Raw genomic sequence first — 27,467 nt, forward strand, 5'->3', positions numbered from 1 at the left:
AAAATACATTTTTGTACCTTGCTCCAGTGTAATATGCAATCAAAAATTTGTCCAGATTTCCAAATTTTAGTGAATCTTGTATGCGTGGTGGTGTTGTTCAGTCCCTAGGTCATATCCAACTCTGCGACCCCATGAACTGCAGCATGCCAGGACTCCCTGTCCCTCACCATCTCCCAGAATTCACCCAAGTTCATGTCTATTGAATGGACATTGAATGATGCTATCCAACCATCTCATCCTCTGCCGCCACCTTCTCCTTTTGCCTTCAATCTTTCCCAGCTTTAGTGTCTGTTCCAATGAGTCAGCTGTTTGCATCAGGTGGCCCAAGTAGTGGAGCCTCAGCATTACTCCTTCCAATGAGTATTCAAGATTGATTTCCCTTACAATTGACTAGTTTGATCTCCTGGCTGTCCAAGGGACTCTCAAGAGTCTTCTCCAGAACCACAATTCAAAAGCATCAATTCTTTGGCACGCTGCCTTCTTTACGGTCCAACTGTCACATCCATACCTGACTAGTGCTGTCTTTGCTTTTTAATACACTATCTCGGTTTTTCACAGCCTTCCTTCTAAGAAGCAAGCATCTTCTAATTTCATGGCTGCGGTCACCATCTGCAGTGGTTTTGGAGCCCAAGAAGAGAAAATCTGTCACTGCTCTCACTTTTCCCCATGTGATGGGATCAGATGCCATGATCATAGTTTTTTAATATTGAGTTTTAAGCCAGCTTTTTCACTTTCCTCCTTCACCAAGGAATCATGTATGCTACAAGAGTATTTTCTCTCCTCTTCTGGGTTAGCTCTGATTCATTGCACAGTGGAAATGTGCACACCATCAAATTTCAATTCTTTCAGTATTTCTTCAAGTAGCAATTCCATTTTTGCAAGAAATCTTTCAGTATAGAATGATCTTGGGGTGGAATGTGCAAAGAATGTCATTGGAGAAATATATCTCATCTTTAGATTCTGTCCATCTATATGATGACAGATGTTGTTGTTTTTAGCTGCTAAATTGTGTTCAACTTTTTGCAGCCCCATGGATTGTAGCCTGCCAGACTCCTCTGTCCATGGGACTCTCCCAGGCAAGAGTACTGGAGTGGGTTGCCATTTCCTTCTCCAGGGAATCTTCCTGACCCAGGGATCAAACCCATGTCTCCTGCATTGGCAGGCAGATTCTTTACCACTGTGCCACCAGGGAAGCCCATAATGACAAATACCTAATGGAAAACTGAAAAATATAAGAAATTATTTCATCTTTCTCAAATAGCTCTGTATTTGCTTTGTTTAGGTAAATCTCAAGTATCCTCCAATTTAGCTGAATGTTTTGATTTTCATCCAGATAACTAGTTTCATATAAAAATATTTTGGAATTTTAGGATTGTTTTTTCCCTTCTCTACTTTTTCTTGCAAAGAGTTTAAACTAGATGTATCTTTTATACCAATTTTGAAATTGTGCGCATAAATACACAAAATTTATACATTTTCTGATCCCTTGCCTCCACTGGGTCAAATTAGCCACTTAGCCCTCTATGCCTCACTACAGATAACACAAAGTTTGTATTAAAAATGAATTCCTCTATAAGTCTGTAAGCTTTTGGGCAGAAACCTTGTCTCTCTCTTTTTTTTTTTTTCTAACCTTGTCTCTTTTAATCCCCAGAATCTTCCACTGTACCTGGCACATAGTAGGCCTTTAATTTGTTGGATAATTGGTAATTAATACAAATTTTCTACAATATCTCAAAATATACAGCTTTATTGTGGTTTATCATCTCTACATGTAATTCTTCATGTACAGAAATATAGTACATTTCAGATGTGGTTTAAAGTAGGTGATGTAATAAAGATCTATATAACAGTTGCATTAGGAAAATTTTCAAATGAGTTATTCATTTCTCTTACTGTTTAATTGAGGCAGCATATGTATCATTTAAAGGTTCTTGATTTGGTTGTTTTAATATATTATGCCTAAAAATCAAGGCAGTTATAAGAAAATACTCACTTTTTTTGGCCATGCCCCACAGCATGTGGGATCTTAGTTCCCTGACCAGGTATTGAACCCATGCCCCCTGCAGTGGAAGCACAGTGTCCTAACCACTGGACTGTCAAGGAATTCCCCTGAAAATATTCACTTTACAGAGCAAAAATGTATGAACCCATGTAATACACACCAAAAGGCTGTATATAAATATATAGGCTTTCCTTACTTATTACTTTCTCTTATTCCATTTTATATGCTCTGTATTTTTCAAGTATATTTTTCAATAGATAATGGTTATTCAAAATTGAAAAGGTATAATTACAAAAGGGTATACAAATAGAAAGTAGTTCTGCCACAACTGTGCCCAGCCAAACTTGGGTATCCTTTCAGAAATATTCTGTACATATACAAGCAAATATATGTAAATATATGCATATATAATCACATATATGTTTTTATATATGCATTACAATAACATTGGCACAACCACAAACATCATTATGAATGCTATTGTTTTTCACTTAACTATCTTGGCTTTTTTCTTCTTTCATATCACTATTCATCTTTTTTTTATTTTTAACTAGATGTCTGGAGGAGAAGGAAGATATACTTGAACCCTTTAAGAAAGCTTGAAATGTCTTTATGTGTAGAATTGAAATATATCTTGCCAAACAATAAAATGACAGCTACAAGAATGTTTCACCTTCTAGACCAAAGCTATTCAGTTTTAATAATGTGGTAGCCATATGAGAAAAACTAAAAAGAAACAGATAAACTTAATTTTAATGATATATTTTAACACAATATGTTCATAATACTATGATTGTAACATGGAATAAGTAGAAGCAATTATTAATGAGATTTTGCATCTGTTCTTCTTACTCAGTCTTTGAAATTCAGTGTGTATTTTGCACTGACAGCACATCTCAATCTGAACTAGCCATATTTCAAGTGCCCAATAGCCAGATTTGGCTAGTAGCTACTGTATTAGACAATGAAGTTATAGACCTTCTTACTTACCAATGGCTCCAACTAGATGTAATTTCTACAGTGAAATCTAATCACTAACATCTAATTTTAAAATAAGATTTAAGGTAACACATTTCAGTTTTCTTTTAAAATGAAATATTGGGCCAAATGTTTGTTGTTACTAATTGATTCTGCTTTATTTGTCTCTGGTACCAATATTCTTTCAAATAGATACATATTAAATATTTGTGTACACTTTCTGTACATCTCCTTTGTTTACTAGATGTCCTTGTCATTAAGAATTTAATTCCTACTGTTTAGATATCCTAGGAAACCCTACTTTTAAATATTCTTGAAATAGTAAAAACAGCTTAATTTGTGTGTGTGTGTATGTAATCAAGCTTGTAAAAAGTCTATGTTATTTATTCAAAGCAAGGAGTGCCTGGAAAATATTTCCTGCCAATTTTAAATGGCAGCATTTAATTACTTCATATTTAGATTGAAAACACATCAGACTTTTCCAAGGTGTATTCCACGTGTTTTCCTGTTTCCAGGATAAAAGAGAAGATAAAGACAATACTAAGTAAACCATTCCATGGTACAAATTGGAGCCACTCAATAAATAATGCAATGATGAATGGAACATTTGATGACCACAGTTCTATCAGCATCTTTGTTTTATTTTTGGTTTTTGTCTTCTACTACCTCCTTTGTCAGTACACTATCCAGAACTTGTGTTTTCTTAAAGGATTTCATATCCAAAACCTAAGCATCGTAAGCAAAATAAGCTATGATAAAATGATGGAATTACTTAATTACTGAGGATCAACATGAAAACCAACACGGTAATAGGAATGTACCTGTTAAATTAGATCATACTTTCAATCCATGTTGACTCTTTTAATATAACTGTCATATAAATCTTTTAGTATAACTATGCTTTAAAATCTTCTAAGTTTTATTAATATTTTAATAAACCCATGGAAATTTAAAAATTTTAATTAAACTCCTCAAGGGAAAATAACTACAATCTTTCTCCAATATATCTATTAAGTGAAAAGACATACACTTATTTGACATTTCTAATTATTACATGTTTAGGGCAAAAGTGATCACATCATGCTTGTGTCCACCAGAATTCACCCATGTGGTGTGAAGAGAGAAGCCTCCAGAAGGGGGCTGAGTCTGGAGGAATAACGGGGAGGCACAGGTGGGCTGAGACACACGGAAGGCCCAGGACATTGTAGGCGATTACCCCTCCTTCAGTTCAGTTCAGTCGCTCAGTCGTGTCTGACTCTTTGTGACCCCATGAATCGCAGCACGCCAGGCCTCCCTGTCCATCACCAACTCCCAGAGTTTACTCAAACTCATGCCCATCAAGTCAGTGATGCCATCCCACCATCTCATCCTCTGTCATCCCCTTCTTCTGCCCCCAATCCCTCCCAGCATCAGGGTCTTTTCCAATAAGTCAACTCTTCACATGAGGTGGCCAAAGTATTGGAGTTTCAGCTACAGCATCAGTCCTTCCAATGAACACCCAGGACTGATCTCCTTTAGGATGGACTGGTTGGATCTCCTTGCCCCAAATGATACTTCTGGCTCACTACAAAGTATCAACAGGCAAGTAGAAAACTCCAAAGAAATAAGCACCTAGGTCTGCAAGCAGACTCACAGAAGTGACCAACCTCTGCCACCAAAGGACACACTTGTCCAGATACTGAATATTAAAACTGCACATTATCTCACCACCTTCTACTATGCATGCTCCCCACCTGCAAGTCAGAGAACAGCTTTTATTCTACCAGACTACAATCACTTACCTACAGCACTTAACCCTTGGGGTTTCTTTGGTATCCTTCGCGCCGGGGAGTCAGGTGTATAACCATCTGCCATTGGCATGGCCCTGCCTTCAGATCTCAAAGCCCTCCACATGCAAAGAAAATGTACAATACTCCATTGTGATGGCCAGTAGGGCCTCTCCCTCATTGTATTCCCAGGAAAATGGCCGTCAGCTATGCTATGCTCCTCACACTATTTAATCCAACTTGCTGGCATCGGACTACTGAATTCTACTATTGTCCTCACTGTAACTACATGATTACATGTCCTCACTATAACTACATGTAATTACTCTATTATAAAAATGCCCTGATTATGAGCATTCCCTGGGATGTTATATTCAAACTGCAATTTTCAAAGGGACGTCTTTTACCTACAAGGAATACTAAGGAAAACATAATTTAAAAAGACACAGTGGATACCCAGGAAAGCTAATCTTTAAATTAACAACTGCAGGCTCTCCTTTACATTTATGAGGATACATGAACAGCTACAGTACAGTGAAGGAGCTCTCTCAACTCTGAGCCTCTCTGATTCAATGAATACAAATTCTTCTCTCCATGACTAGGACTGGGACTTATTGTGTACCATCCATGTTTTTAATATATTAAAATATCTCAGCACAGTGTAGTATAGTTTTCATCAAGAAAAAGTAAAATTCCCATTATCTAATAAACAATGCAAACTTTTTTGGTACAATTTAAAGTGTCCAAGTGTTATAATCTGACTCTACAAGGCATGAAATTCAGAATTAATTCAGAATTAATGCTGAATTCTTGAAGTGTGCTGACATTTTTCTTTCTTCCCCAAAACATATGAGATTCAGTTTCTGAAAGTATATCTATATTGTTACACTGGCTACAGGGGCCACTGACTTAACTGAGAAATGCATACCCATCAACATGGCAGCCTATCCCACCTTTCTGGGGCACATTAACAGTTCGGGGAGTGGCCTTTGTACACACTAAACCTGGTCCCAGTGGCTCCCTGAGAGCCACTGTGAGCAAGTTGGGCAGGGTCTGAAGGAGCAGCTTAATTCTGGCTGAGAGCATGGTGCAAACGATAAGTAGTTCTGATGCTCACAAAAAGCCTACACTTGCTACTTCCTATTCCTTTGTTTTAAATTATGTAGTATAGTTCCTTACACTTACTAAATTTAGACTACTTAAAGGGACTTAGGCATTGAACTCATAGAGCTAATCGACCAGAAAGATTCACAGTGCACTATATTTGTTGCACAACAGTGAAACACCCTGCCACCCTCTTGTTTTGCTCTTGCATAGCTGTATGTTCCTTCTTCCACACATCCTTCTCTTTAGCCATCTGCTGATGCTTGTTTGGTTTTCTTGGCTGTTTCCCAGTGTATTATGCAGAAAAGGTATGAGAGGACAAAACAAAAAAAAGAACACAACTCAAAATGGTTGACTTTATTGCTTTCTATTGTTTACTAAAAAAGTAAATGTAAAGTTATAAAGATGTCATATAACCATTAACTTCATAGTCACCTCTCAGCCAAAGAGAAAGTCATTGGTATACTCTCCATATCACAAATTTAGTGTTTGTAAACTGTACATGTAAGAGCCAAATTTGTTTTGGCTATGCTCATTACTAGAGTGGACACTGTAGATATCCTCTTTTCTTTCTTTTTTTTTTGGTGTATACATTATTTTTATGTCACTTCACTGTGTCCAATTCACAAATCAAGTGTCCTTTAGGGGGACTGCTTCCTGAGCTGAGCATCTCATGTAACCTCCATTGTCAGTGAATGTTCTTGAAAGGTAGGCTAGGTTAGATTATTACTCTTAAAATAATTATTTAAAAGAAACTTTGATAACTTCAAATATTTGCATTTATATGATTTAAAATTTTATATGAAATTATATACATTTACTTTGCAGGATAATGGTTTAGAGCAGGACAGTTGTTTTAATTAAACCTGCTTTTGGTGGATATATAATTGGTATATTTTTTAGTTTAAGGAGATATACTTCCCTCATATTAAGGACTTTCTTGCTGCTCTGATGCTGTTCATCTAGTCCATTTTTGCTCTAAACTGAGTTTCACCTCCCAGTCCTTCATCACACTTAAGATTTTCTCTTATTAACAATGAAAAATCAGCCTATGATCAGTTTGGGTCATAAGAACTGAAATTAGAAATTTACAGTAGGAAGAGATACCCAATGTGGATGTTGTTTAATTCATCTTAAATACCTATTCTGACTTTCCAGGAAGTCCCAGCTCCACCACTATTGGTAGGATTTTGTAAAACAAACAAACAAACAAAAAGTATAGTATAGTCATTTACTCTGAGTAGGTGTTTATGGAATAAGCCATTATGATCAGAGAATCAGTTAAACATAAACTTTTTTCTCTTTTTATGCACTACTTGACATCAAAAGCAAAAAGAGGTAAGTTGGCTATAAACCTGAGTGAACCTTATTTTCTTTAATAGATTTACTTCTGAAAGAGCTTTGCTTCAATTTTCTACAAATCAAGTACTTTTACATTAGGAAGCTTGTTATTGTAGATCTTTAATCTTTTCTTTGAAAGCTGAATAAGCACCTTCTGTAAACTTGGATTTTAAAAATATTTAATATTTAAACATACTGCTTTTCCTTTAACCAAGCTTATACATATGGTTTAATTTTCTTGTGAGGAACTTTGGTTTAGTTTTGGGGCTTCTGAGTTGTCCCCCTCCTCAAATATGGAAGATTACATGTTATAAGTAGTTCTTTACTTTAAAAAGCCAAGGAACAACTAATATTGGTGAAACTCTATAATTTTCCGATCTTGCTTTACAGAATAGGATGCCCTGAACCTCTCAGAATATTTCCTAGTGTTTATTTTTTTTTTTAGTGTGTGTGTTATTTTTTTTAATTAATTTATTTTTTATTGAAGGATAATTGCTTTACAGAATTTTACTGTTTTCTGTCAAACCTCAACGTGAATCAGCCATGGGTATACATATATCCCCTCCCTTTTGAAACTCCCTCCCATCTCCCTCCCCATCCCACCCCTCTAGGTTGATACAGAGCCCGTATTTTTTTGAAATGACTATATAATAAGAATAACTATAAAATAAGAAAATCAAACACATTTCACTGAGTGGTGTCTCATATATTTTTCTTGTTTGGGATATATTTTACTTGATTTTTTTAGTGGGCTCTTGTTTGTAGTTTAATTCATTTCTCTCTTATTTCTTTTTGATGATGAATTCTGACATTTCAAAGGAATAGATGATCTTCATCTGATACATGCTATTATTGAGATTGTTTAATGAGAACAGACCATCACACCATCCTGAGTTAACTTTGTACCAGCTGACACTGTTCTTGAGAAGGTCATTTCTGAACAAAAAGTTATTTTCTAAAAGGTACTTAATTGATGTAAGAATCTGGAAGCGAAATGTACTTTTACCTCTTGGTGCCACTGTATTTATTACCCTCTTCCCCTTTATCTTCCATGTCTTCCTACATAGGCTGTTAATTACACATATGCTCATGGTTTAATTGTAAGTTGTTCAGAAGCAGAAAGTTGACAATACTGCAGGGCATTTTTATATTTCTCTTTTTCAAGGTTTGAAATAAATATAGATTTATTAATATTGCTTTGTTTTATCAGCTAGTCATGTGATATTCCTCAGGACAGCAAGTGGAAAGCTGTGTGAAAGTTTTTGAATAATCACTGAAAAGTCTATAAATATTCCCTCTCTTTAGCAAGTCATGCTCCGATTCTGTATTGTTGAAGACAATTTTAATGCTTGTCCCCTAAGCATGATAACCTATACACAGTTGTCATCTATATGAAGGCAGAGCCAGATGTTTTAAAGAGTCATATGTTTTTAAAGATCATATTTTTTCATTGTCTATAATGAAATATTTTTACACGTTTCAACAATTCTGCTTTTTTCCCTGGAAATTTTTAATGAATAATGATTGTCTCTGACTATAATAAGGGTATAAACAAATAAGGGGATTTGCTGTGTTAAACAGTGATGTAAACTTAAGGCTGAAGTGACTGGTGACATAAATTGTAGACTACACTTCTGAGTAGCCGGAAATTATGTAAATTTTATTTGTGGGTACTTCCAGAGAAATTCATGTGATATGTTTGGCAAAAAGGGATGAGATAGCCAACTCTATGTGTTTGATTATAAAATGTTAAAAGCTGTTCACAGCTATCCATTTTTACTAGTGCTGATGTACCATTAAGTTCATCATTAGATTTTTTAAAATATTTCAACTTTTCCTATCTACTGTTTATATTCATGTAAATGTTTCTATCTCATGCTCTCATTATTTTTCTTTATCTAATGTTTCTATCTTAAATTTTTCTTAAATTCTCTATTGTATATGTCTGTTTTTTCAGTTTATGTGTATAGGCATCCATAGGACTACTTAAGTGTTCAAGTTATTACTACAAGAAGAATGTATTTTGATGCTTCTTTCCATTTACTTTTCTGTTTATTCACTAACACACTATTACTCATTTTATAGATTTAGTGAGGAATAATTTAGTATTGATGTTATTTGACCTATTTTAAATAATAGCAATTATAATTATTTTCAAGATTTTTACATCAAAGTCTTAAAATTTATTAAAGAATCATTAATCACCTGATATCACTCAACTAGCATTAAAATCTTTATCGGAGAGTACTTTCTCTTTCCTATTCCTTTTGTTAGGAGGATGTTGTTATGATGACAGGAATGTCTAAATTGTACTCTTTCTTTCTCAAGTTGACCCATCACACAATGACATTGATAATGTAACTAATAAACAAATCTAGTGATCCTTTAGGGAAGGCAAAGTCAGGGTATTAGCAGGTATTCTGCATCACATACAAATTCTCAAAGTAAAGGACTGTGGGAAAACAAAGAATTATAAGGCAGGATCTCCTCTGTCAACTGCATAGCATGACTGAAGAATTTAGATACACTGCAAGGAAAACAGTGTTCAAAAGCTGAAGGCGATGAGAGAAGTACTAACAGAGTTTAGAGGAAGCAGACACTTCCTTCTGGGGTGGTCAGGAGTGAAAACTGAAACTTGTTAGTTCTGAACAGTCCAAGAGAAGAAAAGAGCATTTTAGATGAACTTAATAAAAGGAGCAAAGACTTGCTGAAATGATTTTATCATATGGTCTATTTTGGCCTTTTCATTTCTGTTTTAATGACAGTGACTTTGTTTCTTGAAACTGAAAATCTCAAGGTCATCTTGACTTCTCCCTTTGGCTCCTCATATGTTATTCGATGACCAGTTCTTATTCATGGGCTTCATGCTTTCACAAACATCCTCTCACCTGATCTGCAAGATTGATATTCAATGTCCTCACTTAACAGAAAAGCTGAGGCTAGGACTGAATTCACTTCTTCAATGTCCCTCACCTACTGGTTTGTGGAGCAGGGAATCTAAACATTAAGATCTCTCTGATGGACCTACATCTTATGCTGATATGGAGGAAAGTTGAAGAGCACAGAAGAGAAAGAATAAAGAGGAAGGCAAAGAGGCCATAAAAAAAAAAATTGCTGCAGAAGCACCGTTGGGCAATGGAAGGAAATTGTGATGTACCCATTATCCAGTCCCATGGATGACTGTGTAAAACCCTCATTTAAGAGCTGAGTGTGTGCATATCAGTAGTTAATTGTGAAGAACACCTTTGTGCTATTATCCACAAATATTCAGAGTTCCTGAGTTGGAAGACTAAAAACATAACGATATGCAAGTTTTATGTCTCTACCTTGGTACATGGTGCATACAAATTTGTATTTTCTACCAACTCAAATTTCACATTCTATCATCAATTTTGTTTTCTCCAAGCCTGCTTTGATCACTTTAACTTCACTCTACTTTGATTTTTGCTAAAAAAGAAAGTCAGCTGAAATTGGAGTATGGATTTTCAGTTAGAATTTGTGCTTGTGTATATCTTTTCCTGTGAGTTTCCTTGAATTAAAAAATATTTACTTCAACCCTTCACCTGTTTAGAGTTGAGAAGAATTAAGCTCATGACTGTCACATTTTCTAACTTGAGAGAAAAAATAAAAGGAAGAGGAAATTGATATGGTAGATGACAGAATAGGACCTAAGAGATACACCAGGTAGGAAGAGGTAAAACTTATTAGAGATTAACATAAAGTTAAAAGTATATAAAATATTGCATTGGAATTTCTGACACTGTAAGTACAGGATGGAGGAGATATGACTTGACAGCACCATCTTCAAACAAAGTAAGCTTATGTGAAGTTGGCAGTCTGATGTTGCTGCCCAAAAAATGCCATGCAGGCTTCTGGTGTTTTTTTTTTTTTTAAATAGAATCAAGATGTCTCAGGTAAGGCAGGATGCTGCCACCCCAGTCAAGCTGTTACATCTCATTATGCATGGGTTCCTCTCTGAGCACCTCAATTTTAGAAGACTGTACACAAACTGCAGCAAGGTCAGAGAGCAAAGAGGCGGGCATGGGAAGTTGAGATTATGTCCTAAGAGGAAGAACTTGGATTATTTAGCCTGAGGAAAACTAAGGAGATAGAAATCATTTCCAGGGCAAAGTATGAAGCATCTGACACAGTGTATGGTCATGAGGGAAGGAGATGTGGTATAGAAAATACCTCATGAAATAGTAAGGATGCATTAATTCTCAAGTCAGGAAAACCAGGCACTGGAGTGCAGGCCATTCTGTAGGAAACTGTTAGTCACAAGGAGCTGCTGCTCTGCCCCCATCAGAATATCCAGGTATCGCCTGGCTGTAGGAGGCCACCCCTGAAGCTGTACACTGTCCTTACCAACTCCTCTCACTGCCATCTGAGACACAAATAGGGCCAAAAACACAGAGGTGTTCCTAGCCTCCTTCCTCAAGAGACTCTCCATCATCAGTGGGCTCATGGACTCCCGAAAGTATTGACTTCAGAAAATTGGTTGGTGTTCTAAACTGCATGGAAAAGTTTAAAAATGGTAGATACCGGAAGGAAAACCATATGACAAGACTTTCCTTCCTGCCAATGAAATTCGTCACTTTCAGCCACCTCTTCATAGAAATGATATTATCCTCATTCTTGTACCTTTTATCTTTCTTTGTGTTTTTAAGGTAACTACTTGCCTTCAAGTTACTGTCAACTGTCTAATGAAGTTCTTATGTTTCTTGGCAATATGGGTCTGATATTTTCTAGAGGTTGATGTTCAGTTGCCAAGTCGTGTCCGACTCTTCGTGACCCCACGAACTGCAGCATGCCAGACTTCCCTTTCCCTCACCCTCTCCCAGAGTTTGCCCAAGTTCATGTCCATTGAATCGGTGATGCCAGAGATATCTACAGGTATTTCCAGAGGTAGCTGGCATCAATCACAGAGACCACCAGAGTAGTGAGTAGAAAACAAGCCTTAACATCAGAAAAGTCTGTATCTTTGCTCAGCCGCTTCCTAGCAGGTGGTCATGTATTAACTAAATCAATGAATGTTTGTGGAGAACCTACCATGATGCCAAGTTCTGTATTTGTTTTTGGTGGAAGAGATCATGAAAAATGTAAAGAAAAAATAGTCTCAGTAGATAAGAGATTTCAATATAGTCTCATAGATCAAAAATACTTCCTTTCCTTATGATAGGAATAGTGAAAATAACAACTGCGGAGTGTTGCTAAGATTTAAAACTTATATACAGTTCCTAGGAGAAGTAACATCATGTTGATTCATGAAATAATTTCCTTCCTTCCTTCTCCCCTTTTCTATCTTCCTTTCTACTGAAGGCTTTGTTTATGGAGGAATGTCAAATAAGTTCATATGTATATCAGGACATATAGACATGTTAAATAATAATATCCCTTATTCATCTCTGCCCTTGAGGCACTAACAATCTCTTCAGTTTTGTGACATTTCTCAGGCCTATAGCCTTATAATATAAATGTTCAGTGTTATCAAATTCTGAGCATTTCAAGTAAACACTTTAATTTTGTAAAATGTATTACTATTAGTAGAGGCCATAAACAGCTTATAGTTACTAAATTCTTTAACTAATTTCTTTTCTAGGTATACAACCTAGATATCATAACCTCCAAGAAGCATTTCCTGACCACTTAGATTAGTGAATTGTTTCTGCTCTGAGAGCCCAACTTTTCCCTATCATGGGAAACAGTGCAGTGAAGTGTCTCAAAATATAACTCAGCCCTTGGAGCATACAATCCTGGACTCAAATTCCAGCTCCACCTCTTAGTGAACTTTGGCAAGTTATTTAACCTATTCCTCCCCCTTTTGTAATCCACAAATTGGGGTTAATGAAACACGGTTAAAGGAGAGCACACATATTAAATGCCTACACAGTGCCTGGTACATGGTAAGCAATGAATGAGTACTACTAGGTGTTACTGCCACCACCACATCCCATCATCATCATCATCATCATCATCATCGTCATCGTCATCATCATCGTCATGACACTTTATTTTGTTTGTTGAATATGCTTGTCTTTCTCAATTGACCAGGGACCATATTTTCTGTTTTCCTTTTATCTCTACCACCTAACAGTTTCAGACACACAATGGGAGTTTAGTAACTAAATCGCTGAATGGTTGAAACAAATTCTGGTGGCCCCAGATGACAGCAGTGACTTCCGATGTTCTGAGACGCCTCCTCAAGTCACATAATTCTAATCTTCTATGCCCTCAAAAGCAATGAGATGAGGCCTAGTTCCTTCATGAATAAGTCTACCAAAGTAGAACCTACAAAGAATATATGAGATCATGTAGAGCCCACAGCATCTCGTAGCTGGAAGGTTTTTTTCTCAACCTCCCAACCTCCCCTTTTATTTTCAAAGTACATGCTAAATAAATACACATTGCTGTTCAACTGGGTTAGACAAGTTCACCAGTGGAGGACTGTTGACCACAGAAGAGGAATTCAGAAGACAATTGAGTCAGAGCAATTAATTATTTTTCAGATTTCTTTTTAAAATCTTTTACCACCTTATCTATGGAATTTGTTTTTAATTCTTTAAGTATAACACTTAGCTAAGTTCTTGTAAATAATAAATGCAAAATAATAATAATAATTAACTGGAGGCATTATAATGTCTAAAGAGGGGAAAACTATATTTACTACAAATGTAAGAAATATCCACCACATATCAAACAGCTCATTAAGAGGGTGCATTGTGGTCCTGCTTGCCTGTTTTCTGAATTTCATCACAAAGTATATTTCAATGAACAAAAATCTGTGACTGTATTAACCAAAAAAAGAAAAATCTTACGGAAATAAGAGATAGAAAAGAATTTAATCCATTTAAAAACTCAAATTCTGAGGCTTGCCATTCCGCAGATGAAGAGCTGGCAATAGGAAAAGCAAGCTAGACTCCCAAGTGTTCGTTTTGTATTTATTGCATTTACTCAAATGAAACATAAGAGGGCAGCATACATCTGTTTAACTTAGGTCTGCTGGCGAGATCAAAATAGTTGTCTAAATTTGCACAACTTTGTCTAAAGTTATCCTTTATCATGGCTATTGAAAAAAATGAAAAGCTCATAAAGGAATTCATCCTTTAAGACTCCTGAGTTTCTACAAAAGGGAATCATTGGGCTAATCAAGCTGCAAAATGGAGAAACAAAGACTTAAAGAAAAAATGAAAAGAATTTGCCAAAGCTAAGAAAATGGAAATATTTGTTATATTTGAAAGACTTTTACTGAGTATGATAATCTGAACAACAGCTACTCAACTAATCAGATATTGTCCCTATTAAAAAACAATAATTAGTAAGTGGCTCTGGAACCAAGACCACATTATGAAAAGGTCCTCTCTCCTCAGTGATGTTCTCTTGAATGAATTTAAATCAAGCCTATCTTATATTCTACTTTCCATCACAGACAACTTTAGTGTATTTGCAATGTCTTCTATAAAAGCATCATGAATTTTTATATTTTGGAGTTATACAAGCAAGTTTTGTTGTAACAGAGAATATATTGACTTTGGAACAAGTAGTGCTTAGATTCAAGCCTTTGAATGTAAATTTCAGTAAAAGTTCATTAATTCAAGACTTTAAATTCGGAATTTGAATTAATTTGGCTTAACTATTACCTATATAACATATAGGGAAAGATACATAATCTAAGCAATTATAAGAAGAAATTCTGCAATTAGAAATAATTGAATGTTTTTGTTCTAATTTGAACTTTTTCTGCAAAATCTTTTTGCAGAAATACAATGTATGCATTTCTAACTAGCTTAGCCGGTGATTGTAGTACATCAGCAAACAGACTGCTCTTTGATTATTTCAGAACACAGTCTTTCTTGGAGTAGATGAGTAACATAACTGATCAGCTAAAGAATGAACTTTTAACAGCTAGTGATTTGTCAACCTAATGTGAGTTATGTGATTTTCAGAAGACAAAAATAAAAGACTTCTCATTCAGGTTAGCTTTCTCCATCAATCCAAGTTACTAACAATTTAATATAATAAACATTCTAAGACTTCTAACAATTCTTACTTTTGATAAATAAAATCTATTTTCAGAAAACTGTGAAGCTAATTTTCTTCTCAGATATCCTTCTATTAATCATGGAAAAGTGTGTATTGCATGCTTTTCTCAATATATCTGTGGGATTAACAATATACCTGTGTGTCCGAATATAAAGTCAGCTATCTGAATATAAAACATTTTGGAGTAGCAAATCTAAGTGCTGAGCAAGTAACTACCACCATGTTCAAGTTTAGAACTTGAGGATCTTTCATTATGTTAATTCATCTTTTATTTTTAGATGTAACCAAGCATCAAATATGAATGGCTATGTATGTCCGAATGTACTTGAGAAATTTCACTACTAATTTTGTTTCACTAATTTTTAAATACTGTGTTTAATTAAGGAAAAAGCCTTGTCTTCTCTATTGGCATCATTCAGGGAAAAAAAGGTTAATTCAGATGTTTCTGTGTGACTACACATTCCTCACTAAATCTCTCAGGCAACTGCCTAAGTTACTGTTACTAACACGTTGCTCTGTCATCTCTTTGTATACATGTCTAATTTATCAGTTTCTTATAGATTGTCAGCAGCCTGCTGCCTCCGTACCGCCACAGTGCTCACAACTAGCCGGGAGGCAAGACTGCCCAACTGTCAGGTAAATTCAGACGTCCTTACTCTTCCCACCCAGCCACATGTCAGTTCCACAGACCCCAAGCTCTCCTTTCCTACATGATGACTTCTTATATATAATTATACTTGCCACATTTTATTTCAAACATGGACCATACAAACACACACTGGATTCCTGAAGTTCACATGTGCCCACTGAAAATACAAGAGAGCTAGAATTTATTTTACTGGCCACTAGCAGGTAGACTACAGGCTGCCTTCAGCTCCCTTTTGTGAGTAAATCCTTGGATTAGTCCAGGTTTTCATTACCTTTCAAAACATAAAACCTGGAATTGTCTTTTGCTTTAGAATATATTACTCAGGCAAGCAATTAGGAAGGTATAGAACTTATTTAATGTCTGTTCCAAGACGACTTTACGGAAGTGTTTCCTTTTTTTGTTCACTCGGTACCCTCAGTGAAACTGAAATCGAAAGATGGAGAGAACCTTGTAATTGGCATTCAAAAAAGAATATTTTCAGTGATAGTGCCTTTATGTAAGATTCACTAAACAATTTTAAAGGCAGGTCTACAGACTCCCTGGATGGTAAACTGGAGAGTTAGCTAAACAATTTCTATTCCAATGAAAGCATTGCAAATACATCATGAATTTACTTTCATGGTAAATTTCATGGGCAAACTTCAACACAAGCATCAGTGCATCCCATCAGGACCTAAACATTTTCTTGAAATCCTTCATCTCCAGCTATTTGGCCTCTGATGATGTCTAGTTTTTATAATCTGGCTGTGACTTTTATAGCCTGCTTGTTGTTCTCTCCTTATTTTTATATGACTGTTGCTCTTCTCCCAGGGCAAGGCTTCTTTTGAGTAAGGCAGGCCCAGACGTACTTCCACGTGTCTGAGGAGTAGACATCAGTAGCAGGCTGCATGTTGGTCACGGGTTAGATCTGAGAGCTGCAGATGCTTTCCGCAAGCAGCAGCAGCCAAAGCCCCAGTGTGACTTGGTCTCTGAGGCAGTTGGGCAGCCAGCTATTTAAGTGGAACATCAAGTTAGCAGGAGAAAGTATGTGATTAAATAGGCCCCAAGCCAGTGTCTTCCAACAGTTGTCTCAGCCTGCTGTTCCCACCACTTCCAGCAGCAAGGTTTTTACTTCAGGAAAGTTCTTCACTAACATACAAATGCTATGTAATAACAGCAGCCAACTGGAGAGCAATTTCAATTACTAAGTAACGGAATATAATTATAAATGTTCAAATCCATCTCAGTGGGATTCTCTGTTTGTAATGCAGAAGAACATGGGCTCTTAACTTAGTCATTCTCCGAAAAGCACCTTCACCCCACCCAAGGCTGGGGTAGTGCCAGGCACACGACAGAAGTTCAGTGAGTGAACGAATTCTGGAGTCACATTATCTAGGTTTGGTTCCGACTTCTAATACCTACTAGCTGTGTAATCTTGGAAGTTGCTTTTGCTGGCTAAGATTCCATTTCTTTACTTGTAAAGTGAGAAAGAGAATGGATATTGGGAGGATTCAGGGAGGCACAGGCCTGGCCTACAGTGTGTTCTCAATAACTTTAATTATTACTAACCACTCTTAGTACCTAACCATTCCTCAAGACAGAAATCTGCAATCTCTCATAACCTCTCTAATTTGCTTGGGCAAAGAGTGGAGAAAGCTACTGTTTTAAGTGCTTCAGTTAGATAAGAAATGGAAAGGCTAATGAGGAATCTTTCTAAGTTTAATTTTATTTCACCTTGCTTTTTCTTTTTTGGAGAACCAGTTTGACTAAATGATTAGAACGTATTATGACTAAGTGATTATGATCATTATGATTAAATTATTTGATTAGAATTTATCAAATACAGTATTTATATTTAAGAAATGATTCCTTAATCTGTAAGCCAAAGATATGCCTCTGTCACATAAAATACACAGTACAATTGTATTTTGTGCAAATTAAAAATAGTAATAGTATAATATGAAATATTTGTAACATGTCACTTTAAGAAATCAGAAATAATGAAAAAGAATTTTAATTATCATGAACAACATAATGTGTTGGGCTAAGTGAACTGTAACCTGTGTGTAAGCTGTCACTATACACTTCACCGGGTCAAATGGAAATGCTCGCCTTCCTTTATACAGATCATTCAACTCCATGGGTCTTCAAACACTTATCCCTCTTGTATGATGTGACCACCTTATGCTACTTGCCATAACTTATGCTGAATAATATGTTTCCTTCCCGAAAAAGAAACTTGTTTTAAATCATGCAAACTTAACAGAAAGAAACTCAGGTCCATGGGAAAGTCTGCCTCTCTTATTTCCAGGTCATCTGAGGATGGAGGAAAAATCCTGCCATGCAGTATTTTCTTAGTCCTTGTGTTGAACCTCCAACTCTCCCATGTTTACTTACCACATTTTAAAAATAGATAAGAAAAATCATTTTTATCACTGGTTGTCCTAACTAGTACAGAAGAGCATATCTCCATTTAAACTACATTTAAAACAGTTCAAAGATTTTGGGAAGAGAGACCCCAAGTAGAGTAGTATTGTACATAATTATGATTTTGTATTAAAACTCAAGAGGTATACATGAAAAAGCAAAGATAAAAACTGTTTAATGCTCATTTTTAATGACTTTAATGATTATATTTGCTTTTTAAAATTATGATTAAATTAATAAGTAACAATAATAAACCTTGAATAGCTCTCTCAAATAACACTCCTGGCAGAAATTATTCTGTGGTACTGAATTCCAAAGTATAAAGGAAAAAAGCAGAGTTTTAGAAAAATGCCAGTCTTTTTCAATTGAAAAAATTCCCCATAATGTGATTTTCCCCCATTAGTCACATTTTAAAAGGTCTGAACCCAAATGTATTTGTAATATTACCTTAGAAAATTCAGTGATTTTGCATCCTTATTCTGCAATATTATTCATCAAGCCGTTGATGAGCCTGAGCATTTCTGTGTTCATTTAAACTAGAGGCTGTCAGAAGTGGTCATGTGGGAACAACCACATGCATCATATAGTTACTCTTCTGTCATCTTTACACTACCAAGCTAAAACAGATAGAGGGAACCCTTGGAGCAAATTAGACTTCCACAGGCAAATTAGTTCTACTAAATCTGAATCTACCAGAGAACTGTGGAATCCGAAGAAGCCTTGGATCAGTAGGTCTATGTCCCCAGGACCTTGTTAGAAATGCAGATTCTCGGGTCCCACCTCAGACCTATTGTATCAGAATCACTCCCAGGTAATTGCTACATAATCATTAAATTTTGAAAAGAACTAATCTTGCAACTAACCCAGAGACCTAGGGGAATGACTGTGTACAGAAATTGAAAACAGTGACTGCCGGGAAGAAGTTCATATGTTGTTTCCCTAACACGTTTCATTTTTCTTCTGGGGGACATTTTTTTTTTAATCTACAGTTGTCTTGGCTTGCTTTAGATTTAGGCCACTTTCGATGCAAAATTCCTGTGAAAAGAATGTCTGTCGAACCCTTACCACTGTGCAGAGCCCCTTGCTAATTTGCCTCTTGCTGACATGCTTGTTTCTCATTTGCAGTCCTGACGTAGCTCTGCCTGATGAGCAGCCACATTCCAGCTCGCAGTGCGCCCCTCTCCACTGTCTCTCCAAGCCTCCTTACCCCTAGTCTTCATCTCCCGCGGACAAACACTTGTGGTGAACGTTTTGTAGCCATACACAGGATACTGCCCAAGATCCAGCAGCTGGTTTCTTCTCGTTGGTTAGATGTTTGATTGCATTAATGGCCATCATTTCGGAAGATAAGAGGAAGCTGGGAAGAATAACACAAAGCACAGACTCCGGGGTGTAGCAAAATACTTTATGGTTTCTCTAAATCACAGACAAACTTCTGTAATCAAATGGCTACAGTTAAGTTAAATCAAATCAAAATAAAGCGAAACAGGAAATATGTATCTCAGATGGCTGGCTTTACCTCGATAGCATAAGAGAGACCTAAGACAATGTAAAATACATATATTGTAAAATCATCTTTCCTTATACTTCAATTTCAGCTATAGAAGTTAAATCTAATTTTTTGGTCATTGATATTTATTTTGTACTTTACTTGCCACATATATATGTCTGTAAAAATCATTTCTGTGAGAGGTGAACTTCATTTATTTTTAAGATATGCATAATATCCTCAATTAAGTATGAGTTTTAATTTAGTTTGAAATCTGGAATTGGCCGGACTGGTCGTTTTTCTTGCACAAAATGATAAACGAGGTGCATCGGAATGTTAACAATAACTGTAATTTTGCTGCTACACTGATATTGTTTATGCACTTACTTTCTAATCAGTAGCTCATTGACCGCTGGGTTGTTTTTGTTTTGTTTTTTAACGAATTCTTCATTGGACGTTATTAAGTAAATCTGAAAAAGAGACTGTTATGGTTCATTGACTTATTCAACTTTTGACGGCATCTTTAATTATTTTTAATTGCAGATAAGTAGACGCACTGGTGCTGCTCCTTTGTGTGTGTATGAGTGTATGTAGTAATGTTAAAGAAGGCTAAATAACATGATGGGCAAAAATGGTGTGTTTATTTAATGACCAGAATTTTTTTTACTTCTCCCAAATTCAGGGTCCTATTAGGAGTCTTTCCTGCTATAAGATACCAAGTATAAATGGGAAATATATACATATACAGATGTAAGTTAGCCTTTGGGTAATTAACGTACCCAGAAAGTGTTCAAATTTTGATTAAAATTGTATGTTTTGTTGTTGTTAGTTTGTCTCATAATGAATCTTCCTTGCCAAAAAAAAAAAAAAACAAGAGGTAATAAACCTTAGCTCATTGTCTACTTTTGACAAACACTCAGGTGCCTACAATCATATTACATTGAGATAATTCATGTTCCTAGTTAATTTACAGATTCTGCTGGGTAACTTTTATGACTTAATTTAAGGCAGTGGATTTTCACAGCAAAATTTATTTTGCACATAATCTGACAAACAAGGAAAACAGCTAATTGAGCTGAAAGGTCTAATACTCTTGGGCTCCTTATATCAAGTGCTGCCCACACACCTGCTCCTAGCCCTGATTCCTTGTCTAGTCAGGTAGCCTTAACTTGTTTAAATCCATAACGGTTTGACCTTTTCCTGTAATGATATCTGTAACTTCTCTTTAAAACAAAAGCAGTCCTCACTGTTAACAAAAGGTAGTTAACGATGCAGGGCTCCAGTGACGGCCCAGTAGGAGTCACTCCGCTGCCTGAGTGAAGTAGCGGAGTAGGGTGACCCATCACCGGGGGCAGCCAGTCGGCAAGTCTTAAAGCACAGAGCAGGAGCTCTTCAGTCACACACCTTTTAAGCAGTGGTCACTGTTACCAAAGCAACCAAGAGGTTTTGAGTTCCTTACATGTGTGCTATTTTCAACGGTGTCATTTATTATGCAACTTGCAGTAGCTGAAAATCTTTATCCAAACAGAGATTCAGGTTAAAATATGGAAAAAGAAACAAATCTTCATGAAGCCCTGATCATGGCAATCTAACCTTCTGCTCTTTCCACCTGCACTGCCTTGCTGTTCCTAAACATTTTCTTTATTTTGTTGGTGTTGGATCTGCCTGGTACTAGTCTTAGTGAGACAGCATGGATGTTATTAGAGTTCAATTAAAGGAAGCTCCGCCACCCCTACCCCTGCTTTTTCAAGTATCATGTGTTTGGACCTGAAAAGTGGCATAGCTGCTAAGTTGGTTTTTAATAAAAACTGTGCCTGAGGGAAAATATGCCTTTTTAAAAAGTACCTCAGAACATTTTCCTATTTTGCCTCCTCAGTTTCATTGGTGGTACAGGGAATTCAGCAGTAAGTATCGTCTGTGTGTAACTACAGGGCATTCGTGCTTCCCCACTCTGTATTGTGACCCGCTGAAAAGCTGGGCCATAGACAAAATATTTATTTCTTCCAATAAAAGTTTATCATTAAGTCTATTATATACTAGTTTTGTTTCAGTTCATTATATTAATAGAGTGGGAAATGCTTGTTTTGAAATAGCAATTCTATAAAAATGTTAATTTTAGCAAATTTTGCCAAAAAGATATAGAAATTTGGAAATAAATTTCTCATTTTCAGCACAAAAATAGATAATAGTCCTTAAGCAGTAAAAGAGAATTCCATGTATTTAAATTGTGGCATCACTTAGTATAGTTTAAACTGAGCCATATCTATATTTGTTTATAGGCATTTAAAATGGCCAAATATGTGTAACACTGATAAAAATCAGTACCTGTAAACATCAGGATTTAAAAGGAAATTGGAAAACCGAAGAACTAGTGAAAATAAAAAAGAATGAACCTCAGTAAGGCTAGTTGAAGATGGACTTGGGGAAGAAAAATCAACTATAGAACTATAATGAAAATACTGGCTAATTATTACAAATACAGTGGGCAAAGATTAAAAATAACTAGCAAGACTTTAAAAAGTAAGCACAATTACCATACTGGAAAGAATAGAATTCAGAAATGCTTTCCTATTGAGAATTTTTCTTAGGTAAAAAAAATAAAATAAAAAGGAGCAATAAATTGCCTTTGGTCTGGGTGCACAGGGGTATACAGGACCCTAGAATTAATCTTTCCAATCAACTCATGATTTATTGGATCCTTTTTTCATATCCGTTCTGTTTCAATAAGAAGAATTTGGAGGACTTGGAGAAAATGGAAAGTTATTAAATAATTCAGAAAAGACCTATTTATAAAGAGTATACATTAGCTTAAAGAAGAAGAGGTACAGTAGTGATCTTCAAGAAAAGAAAAGTTAATAAAGGATAGGTACCCACTATGGCTACCATTACGAAGTCTAGAATAAGAAAAAAAATCATCACTGTGAAGCATTTATATTCACTCCGGGAAAGAGATTTTTAACAGTGGGAAATTGATCAGTGAAATTGATAATCATAGGGAAGATTTGTTTTTTAAGAATTAAATATTATTGGTTGAGAATTAAATATTATTGATTGTCTAGTAAGGATTAAGTTGTGTGGCAAGATGTGATAATGTGTGATAATTCTGCGATTCCACAATTTTTTGTTTCTTTTATTTAAAACTTAAAAAATACATTAAAGTTATACTGGTTAGACATGAACTATTTTGTCCCTTGAAAATAGGATAGCAATCTTAATTTTTCCAAAACATTTGGTGAAAAACAAAACAGGGTTGTTGGTGTTATTTTTCCTTCCAGCTATATTTCATAATATCTTTAAAGAATGTAGTGATTTTACTATAAAAAAAGCCTCAATTGTCAGACTCTAAAAAGACGAATGTCCTCAGGAATATTTCAGAAACAGGTATGCAATCCCTCAAGGGAACAAATGCCTCTCAAATTTTATCTTTTCTTAAAAGAATCTTCAATTTAAAGTATTTGCTTTTTCCATGCTTTGGAAAATTTTCCTGTATGGATAGTCTTTCTGTTTCAAACAAGCATGAAACATCACTCAAATAAATCAACTACAAATGTGGACATTTTCTGATATTCTGCTTTAAATAAAGTCCTTATAATTCTCAACTGGAAATTATAAAATATGAAAAGGAAGAAATGAAATATATTTTATACTGGGTTAAGAATGACAAATTATAATCAACCAGCCAAAAAACATAATCTGTATCTCAGAAAGACACACCATGGGAAACTGATGGATTTTCACCAAGGAACTGTGCTGGTTCAACCCATGGAGGTCACTGCATTAATATCATAGATATAAAGAACTAGGCTCAAAAGGAACTCTTAGGATAAATTTTAAAAATTTGCCCTCTATGTTTTTTGTTTATTTATAAACCAGAGTGATTTTAAATAGTCCTTATATTTAAGATTGCAAAAAATTTACAACATGTTTTCAGTAAAGAGAATATAATTCTTCAAAAAGCTATTAAATTGGAGATGTGATAGAAAGCATGATCAATGCTGATACTGATTGACAAGTTTTTACTTTAAAATCAATTTCTGTGGACATACAAGACCAATCTAATTCCCGAGTGATCTTTTCCATTGTCTGTAATAATGCCCCCACATGAGTTGTATCTGTAATTTAATTCATCTTTATTTAAATGCCAAGTTAACTACCACAGTATATGGTATATGTATCCTGATTCTTTCATGTTTACATCTGAAAGATGTCATCTAAACATCTCTTTTGTCCTTCTTACTCAAAGAATAACTTAAAAAAATACTCAGTATTAAGATATATTCCCCAATCAAGAATTTTCCAGAAATAATATTCTGCTTACAAAGAAGAGCAGCAATTAACTGCCTTTAATGTAAGGGTGTGAGTGCATAAAAGTCTGCTGTGTAAAATGTTGCATGAGATATTTCACATCATGTAAGCTTTCCCATATTCATAATACAAACACTATAGAAAGTCTTATTTCTCTTGTGACCTCTCATTAGGTATGTAAGGAGATCATTACCTGTATCTGGTCTCCTTCCCATATTGAAATGCATGGCTCTATTCCTCAGTGTATTTTTATCCCTTTCCTCTGGAGTTATTTAAAATTTGCCCTATTTAAACTGAAGCGTGGATAAACTGCCAAGCCAGATTATTTCCATGATCGAAGTTTAATTGCTATAGAACTTTGGTTGAGAACACATTTTAAACTTTTTTTTATGTCAGAATTATTGTTATGGTTCTCTAATGAAAACACTGAGAAGTAAATCTGATGCTTTCTAGTGTGACTGTTTTTCTCTTTAAAAAGTCATTTTAAAACAAAGATCAGAGAACTATAAAGAGAAATGTCATCATTTTGTTGACAAATCATTATTTGATGATAATGGAGACACAGAATGAATTGTTTTGTTCTTTGACCTCAGAGATATGGTTGTGCACCAAATCTTAGAGGAAATAAATGATTTTAATATTATTGTCACAGTTTTTATCTCAATGGTTCGACTGTTAGGGTTGATTAAACAATTCTTTGAAAATATTTTATGACATCTTGGTAATCTACACAGTGTTTTTATTTGCATGAATATGCATATGTGATGAACCATACATAATTCTGGCATTGTATTTCTTTCCAGTATTTACACTTGTGTAATGTGTGGCCAACCCTGATTTGTATACTATATGATTATTGTTGTAATGATCCTGCATTTAATTGCAATTTTGTTATTATCCCTTTCAGTGTTAAATGATGTAAAGTGTTTCCACCAAATAATGATACCATATGAAAACATAACTAAAAATCTGACCTAAGAAACTCTTTAGTTGCTAATTATTTTTTAAAATTTGAATTTCAAAGGAAATTTGTTTTTGAAGACAAATGTGTTTATTTTAAATCCAAAAAATTATTTTATGAATTCATTTTTGCTTGTCCTTTTAAACTTTTTTGTTGTTGACAATCCTAAGTGAATGTCTCATGGGAGAATCCATACAATATGTGCTTGTATTTGTATTTGATCATGCACTCAATGGTTGGAAAAGGCACTGCAGTGCTAAGAAAATAACTGAGGCCAATACATCAATATATCAATTCTTTTATCTTGGTTTATGTTGCCAACTGAATATGGTTTAATGTATAACTCTTTCTAGTAAATAAACTGGTTATCTTTCATTCATTTCATCTATGCTACATTTTTATCAGTCTGAGCAGTTTTTTTGTATTTTATATTGATTTGTACTTAGAAAAAAAGAAAAAACTTATGAATTTCTATGATTCATATATTTACTCAAAGTGAGCACTTACTCAAACTAAAAACTGAATGTTGTGCTTTGACATTTCTACACATTCTTATTAAGAAATATGTATCAACTTTGTCCATTTTTTCTTTTTCTTAATATCATCACTCCTACTTGTAATCTTTTCTAAAGTTATTTTGACAGGAGGATACGCTTAGCTGAATTAGATTAGAAATATACCAACATTAAGGAAACGCCTATTCCTAAGAAAGGAAATATTATTTTAATGAAAGAAGAATGAAGTTTGTATACTTTATTTTGGGAGACAATGCTTTGTTCTCTTCCATATGAAGAAACAGCAGATCCCAGAACTTTAAGGAAGGTTAATTTACTAACTCCTTCTCCAGATATCTGGGGCTTCCCTGGTGGCTCAGGCAGTGAAGAATCTGCCTGCCATGCAGGAGACCTGGGTTCGGTCCCTGGGTTGAAAAGATCCCCTGGAGAAGGAAATGGCTACCCACTCCAGCATTCTTGCCTGGAGAATTCCAAGGACAGAGGAGCCTGGCAGGCTACAGAGACCATGGAGTCACAAAGAGTCAGACACAAATGAGTGACTAACTCTTTCTCCAGATATGCGTTGTGGCAAATCAGCTGCTTTGGGAGTCATCTGCTTTGACTTGGTTTTATTTCTAGAGGCAGAGGAGAACCAGAATATTGACTTATGTGAGGTTCTAATAAGTTGAAGCCTCTAATGCAAGCCTTGTTATAATGAATCAAATTAACCCACCATGGACAATGTAACAGTCTCAGCTGAAGTAACCTGCTTACCAGTTGAATAAATACAATGCTAGAAAGAATAGTATAAAGTTCCCTAAAAATCTCTTTTTTGTGTCTTCTGAAAGCTATTGTTTTTCTTTGAGATTATAAGTATATTTGATTCTTGATTTTCTCATATACAATAAAGCTGATAGTCTGCTACATTCAAAAGCAAAAACAACTGGATCACTCTCCAGGAGTGTCAAGGTCTCTTCTCATCCTACATTTTGTAGGCAACTTGGACTGATGGCAGTGTGGATGGTTCTGCAACCCCACTGAGGATAAGAAAGGGGCCAGCATTGATGACATCTCCTAGAAGGGGTTTTCTTAGTTTTGGGTTACGCATTGACTGTCACACTGTAAGAACTCAATGGAAGTCCTCGACTCCTTGCCATCTACTTTTTTGATAACACATGTGGAAATGAGTTTATAGAAACTATCACCTACTATAAAATGAACAGGCACTAAATGCCAACTAATGGGGGGAAATGATCTTTAAATTAAGTGAATTGTTATTCCTATCATTTTCTCCTGTCAATCTAAAAACTATATCTCTAAGGTTGTATTTGAAAGAAACTTAAGGTGAATAATAAAACAATCTGAGTCCCTTCTTAAACATTTTATGAATCAACTATCATTTAAATACCTTAAGAAGAAACTCAGAATAATTCATCCACACCATCACTGTCAATGAAGATAAATTTCACTGGGAAAAAATTGTCAATGTCAAAGGTAAACATAATTTATAATATAATTCAAATGTAAAAAATAATATAAACAAATCATAACTAAATATAGTGACATCCTGTTAAGTAGTAAAGAAATGTTATAACTGTCTACATAATTTGTGAGACCCAGTGTAAAATTAACATGCAGATCTCTCTGTTCAAAAATTATTAACATTTTCAAGATAGTAACAGCAGATACTATGTTAACAGGGAGTTCTAGGCACAGTGCCCTGTGCCACTGTAGAAGTCCACATGCCCAAGAAGCCAGCCTATTCTCAAAATATGCTGAAATAATGATTTAGAAACTCAACACAATGCAGCTACCCAGAAAATGACCTGGGCTTTAACAGAATGGATTTTCCAATTTGTGGGCTTGGAAGAAAAACTAATACGTTTTTTGTTCTGGAGAAAAATTTTAATGCTATTACTTCAAAGAGTTATA

At 35.2% G+C, this 27,467-nt stretch overlaps 1 protein-coding gene across 5 annotated transcripts in view; it reads left to right on the forward strand.

Moving 5' to 3' along the window:
• Window positions 1-19,595, forward strand: part of BICD1 (BICD cargo adaptor 1) — a 237,801-nt gene extending 218,206 nt beyond the window's left edge. For 2 of the 5 annotated variants that reach the window (XM_020910747.2, XM_070453904.1), the window contains exons 9-10: window positions 15,792-15,867; window positions 19,412-19,595. In XM_020910747.2, the coding sequence (XP_020766406.1) occupies window positions 15,792-15,867; window positions 19,412-19,499 (164 nt within the window). In that variant the 3' untranslated portion in view covers window positions 19,500-19,595. Of the gene's footprint in view, window positions 1-15,781; window positions 15,868-19,411 lie in introns of all 5 variants that reach the window. The other 3 variants (XM_070453905.1, XM_020910603.2, XM_020910683.2) reach the window with 3 other exon arrangements.
• Window positions 19,596-27,467: the final 7,872 nt, after the last annotated feature.

This window comes from Odocoileus virginianus, chromosome 23 (genome assembly GCF_023699985.2).
Source record: "Odocoileus virginianus isolate 20LAN1187 ecotype Illinois chromosome 23, Ovbor_1.2, whole genome shotgun sequence".
NCBI lineage: Eukaryota > Metazoa > Chordata > Mammalia > Artiodactyla > Cervidae > Odocoileus > Odocoileus virginianus.